This window comes from Otolemur garnettii, unplaced genomic scaffold (assembly GCF_000181295.1).
Source record: "Otolemur garnettii isolate 467f Iridium unplaced genomic scaffold, OtoGar3 scaffold00021, whole genome shotgun sequence".
In the NCBI taxonomy this organism is placed as follows: Eukaryota; Metazoa; Chordata; class Mammalia; order Primates; family Galagidae; genus Otolemur; species Otolemur garnettii.
This window is the reverse complement of record NW_003852416.1, coordinates 17,221,225-17,226,103: the sequence shown is the minus strand read 5'-3', so window position 1 is coordinate 17,226,103 and position 4,879 is coordinate 17,221,225. Positions and strand designations below refer to the sequence as shown.

Sequence of the window (4,879 nt, the reverse complement as noted above, 5' to 3'; positions counted from 1 at the left end):
GTCTCAGTATGTTGCCCTCCGTACAGTACGATGGCATCACAGCTCACAGCAACCTCAACTCTCGGGCTTAAGCAAGTCTCTTGCCTCAACCCCTCAAGTAGCTAGGATTATAGGTGTCTGCCACAGGGCCCAGCTATTTTTTGTTGTAGTTGTCACTGTTGTTTAGCAGGCCAGGGATGGGCTTGAACTCGCCACCTTTGGTGTATGTGGCTGGCGCCCTACGCATTGTGTCTAAAAAAACCAAAAACACATACACACACAAAACAAAGAACAAGAGAGTGAGTGGGTCCCTGGATTTGTCTTGAAATATGGATGCTCAGACAGCACCTGTGCCTCAGTGGGTAGGGCACCAGCCACAGATACCCAGGCTCGCAGGTTCAAACCCACCTGAGCCAGCTAAACAACAACTACGACCAAAAAATAGCATAGCTGGGCATTGTGGTGTGTGCCTATAGTCCCAGCTATAGGGAGGTTGACGCAAAAGAATCCTCCACTTAAGCCCAAGAGTTTGAGGTTGCTGTGAGCTGTGATACCACAGCATCCACTGAGGGCAACATAGTGAGTGTCTCACACACAAAAAATTCTTTCTTTCTTTTTTTTTTTTGCAGTTTTTGGCCAGGGCTGGGTTTGAACCGGCCATCTCTGGCATATGGGGCCAGCACCCTACTCCTTTGAGTCACAGGAGCCACCCCATATTTCTTATATTATTCTTGTGATTGATCTTTTTTTTCTTTTCAGAGACAGAGTCTCACTTTGTTGCCCTCAGTAGTAGCCACAGGCGTGACCTTTCTCGATCAAACATTAAAAAAAAATTTTTTTTTTAGAGGTAGAGTTTCATTTTGTCGCCCTCAGTAGAGTGTCGTGCCATCACACAGCTCACAGCAACCTCCAACTCTAGGCTTAGGTGATTCTCTCGCCTCAGCCTCCTGAGTAGCTGGGACTGCAGGCACCTGCCACAATGCCTGGCTATGTTTTGAAGCAGTTTGGCCAGGGCTGGGTTTGAACCTGCCACCCTTGGTGTATGGGGCCGGCGCCCTACCCACTGAGCCACAGGAGCCACCCATTTCTTGATCAAACATTTACAGGACACCTTTTAAGGTGAAGCAAAAATAACTAATGGCTATTTATTATGTGCTCGGTATTATATATTTTTTTATATATAATCCAGGGACCACTCACTCTCCTCAAAACAGCACTACGAGGTAGGTACTGATATCTTTACTTTAGAAATTGGGCAACTAGTGTACAGTGAATTAAGTAACCTGATGCTCTAGGTCATTCAGCCACTACTAAGCAGGGTCAAACGAAGCCATTAAGACCTCAACACCAACAATCTGAACAAGTGTGCTATTTGTTTTTCAATGTCCCTGCTCACTTTTCTCCTGTAATTCTGTAAGTGTATCCATCTCACAGTTACCAGGTTCAAAAGACATAAAATACTTAGCAATGTTTTATAACCTATGAAGCATATAGCAAAATGGCATATAGGATTCTTTTTCTTTTTTTGAGACAGAGCCTCAAGCTGTCGCCCTGGGTAGAGTGCCCTAGTATCACAGCTCACAGAACCCTCCAGCTCCTGGGTTTAAGCGATTCTGTTGCCTCAGCCTCCCAAGTAGCTGGGACTACAGGCGCCCACCACAACACCCAGCTATTTTTTGGTTGTAGTTGTCATTGTTGTTTGGCAGGCCTGGGCTGGATTCGAATCCGCCCACTCTAGTGTATGTGGCTAGTGCCTTAAGCCGCTTGAGTTACAGGAGCCGCCGGCGTTTACCAATTTTAAATGTACAATTAAAACGGTCTATTTGTAATAATGGGTAACAGCATGAATATATAATGTACACATTTCACGATCACAAAGTTCTAGTATTTAAAAAACTTTTTCATGAAATACAATATACATATATGCTGTAAAGCTCACAAAGCTTATGCATGTAGTTCGATTAAGTTTTCATTTTTTTTTCTTTGAGAGATGTCTATGTTGCCCAGGCTAGTTTCCTACTTCTGGGTTCTAAACGATCCTCCCGCCTCAGCCTCCCAAGTATTTGGGTTTGCAAGAGCACGCAACGGCGCTCGGCCTCTACGAAAGTAAAAATTACATTTAAAAAAGTAACTATTATAAAGTTCAAGATATAAAACATTACCAGTATCTTAGAAGCCTTCCTCTGGGAAATGGCATATGCTTTTGAGTTAAAGAACTGGATTCTAAAGCTGACATTCGCACTGTCTTCTTGCGTGATTTTGGCAAGTTATTTAACTTCACTGGGTCTCGGTTGAGCCATCTATGAAATTGGGTTAACAGCACCTTACATAACAGTTTCTTTAAAGGTCATATATTGTAAAACGTCTAACATAGTGCCTGAATATAGTTGGCCAGCAATAAACGGTAATTATTATCAGGCAAACTAAATAGGCGGTCAACTCCCACTTCCTGCTTTTCTTTCATTTTTGAAAGTTGCTCTCTTTTCTATTCCTTTTCTCCTACTTTCTCGCCCCGCCTACTGCCGTAAATGGCCTACAAGAGCTGTCGTGAAACGTTCTTCCCCGCCCTCCATGTGGCGAAAACGCAATCACACTTGACGGCGCGAGGTGGCTCAGCCGCAAGATGGCGGCGCTGGCGGAGGAGCAGACGGAGGTGGCGGTCAAGCTAGAGCCTGAAGGACCGCCGACGCTGATACCTCCGCAGGCGGGGGACGGCGCGGGCGAGGGTAGCGGCAGCACTACCAACAACGGTCCTAACGGCGGCGGTGGGAACATTGCTGCGACGTCGTCGGCCAGCGGGGATGGCGGGACCCCCAAGCCCGCGGTGTCTGGCTCCGCCGCTGCCCCGGCGGGGGTGGCCCCGGTGCCTGCCGCTGCTCCGGAGGCCGGTGCTCCCCAGGACCGACAGACTTTGCTGGCCGTGCTGCAGTTCTTACGGCAGAGCAACCTCCGCGAAGCCGAGGAGGCGTTGCGCCGTGAGGCCCGGTTGCTGGAGGAGTCAGTGGCGGGCTCCGGAGCTCCGGGAGAGGTGGACAGCGCCGGCGCTGAGGCGGCTAGTGCGCTTCTCAGCCGGGTCACAGCCTCTGCCCCCGGCACTGCAGCCCCCGACCCTCCGGGCACCGGTGTTTCGGGGGCTACCGCTGTCTCGGGCTCAGCCTCAGGTCCTGCGGCTCCGGGGAAAGGTGAGCCGCGGGGTCCCGCTGAGGCAGGGCCGGCACGAAGGGGAGCAAGCCGGTAAGGCAGGGGCTGGCAGGCCTGCACCTCTGCGGGCTTGTTTTGAATTTCCTGGGCCCGCCTCTAGGGCCACATGCCCGCCCCTTTCCCTACTGCGCCGGCTGCGCAGTCAAACCCCCTTCTGAGCTGTCAGTTCCAGAGAGAGGCTGAGTAGAGTTGTTAAGCAGAGGGATGTATAGAGAAAATGAGCGCGGAGAGGCAGGCACCTTCAGACTTTTGATCTCTTTCCTCGTTTGTGCTTTGGAGCCTTGGGCAGGTCTGCATTAACGCTGACAGTATTTGTACAGTTTCAAATTGGCATACTTTCAGATACTTTAAATTATGTATCTTAATTATCACAGTTCCACTGTGAGAGACATTACATTTGTTGTAGAGGTGAGAAAACAAACTTCTGGAGAAAGACCAAGGGACTTTTTTCAGATCTCAGAGACAGAGAGTGATGGAGGATAGTGTAGCAAGTATTTCTCAAAATATGGGCTAAATATCACGAGTTTTAAATCTTTTGGAGGATACAGATTCTGGGGCATCACTTCAAACTTAAGTAAACCTCCCCCTTAGAGGTTTTGATAAGTGCTTTTTTTTTTTTTTTGAGAGAAAGAGTCTCACTGCACCGCCATCAGTAGGGTGCCTGTGGCGTCACAGCTCACAGCAACCTCCAACTCTTGGGCTTAAGTGATTCTCTTGCCTCAGCCTCCCAAGTAGCTGGGACTACAGGCATCTGCCACAACGCGCGGCAATTTTTTGGTGTAGTTGTCATTGTTTAGCTGGCCCAGGCTGGGATCAAACCCGCCACCCTCAGTGAATGTGGCCATCGCTGTGACCACTGTGGTATGGGTACCGAGCCATTGATGAGTGCTAAGGGGTAGTGATGTAGGGCAAAATTTCAGAACCATCTGTTTAGAAATAGGGATTTCTATACAGTACAGATCATTTTTACTTTTGTCATGCTAATTAAGTAATTTTTTCTAAGGTTGAAGTTGAGTTTTTTTTCTATTGAAAAAAATACATACATGTATTATGAGGATATTATAATACATATATGTAAAATGCCTGGTACTGATGAATTTATGCCTCTGTATCTGTCCCTGACAACTCAGCTCCCTCTGCCCCTTTATCCCAGCAGCTGTTTTCACAGAAATCCATGCAGTAAAACTCATACACAGTATCAGGTCTCAAAGGTGATCCTGAGCCAGCAATAAGTGTTTATTGAATTAAGTTATCCAGTGCAGATCCTCTAGCAAAATTAATCTATATGAGGCCTCATCTTTGCAGCATTGCCAGAAATGGAATGAATGCATAGTGTTAATCCACAAATAGAAATGTGTGAAAATATGATTTAATCTTTTCTGAATGTTGAATTTTTTTTTTTTTTTTGAGACAGAGTCTCACTTTGTCACCCCTGGAATAGTGCCATGGTGTCATAGCTCACAGCAACCTCAGGCTCCTGGACTCAAGCAATCCTCTTGCATCAGCCTCCTGAGTAGTTGGGACTATAGGTGACTGCCACAATGCCTGGCTATTTTTAGAGATGGGGTCTCACTCTAGCTCAGGCTGGTCCCTAACTCTTGAGCTGAGGTAATCTCCCCGCCTCAGCCTCGCAGAGTGCTGGGATTACAGGCATGAGCCACCATGCTCAGCTCTGAATATTGAATTTTTTTTTTTTTTT

At 47.4% G+C, this 4,879-nt stretch overlaps 1 protein-coding gene across 1 annotated transcript in view; it reads left to right on the top strand.

Moving 5' to 3' along the window:
• Positions 1 to 2,571: 2,571 nt before the first annotated feature.
• The window catches only part of TAF5 (TATA-box binding protein associated factor 5), a 22,477-nt gene continuing 20,169 nt past the window's right edge, over positions 2,572 to 4,879 (top strand). The window contains exon 1 of the mRNA XM_003787201.2: positions 2,572 to 3,161. Within this exon, the coding sequence (XP_003787249.1) occupies positions 2,603 to 3,161 (559 nt within the window). The 5' untranslated portion in view covers positions 2,572 to 2,602. The remainder of the gene's footprint in view (positions 3,162 to 4,879) is intronic.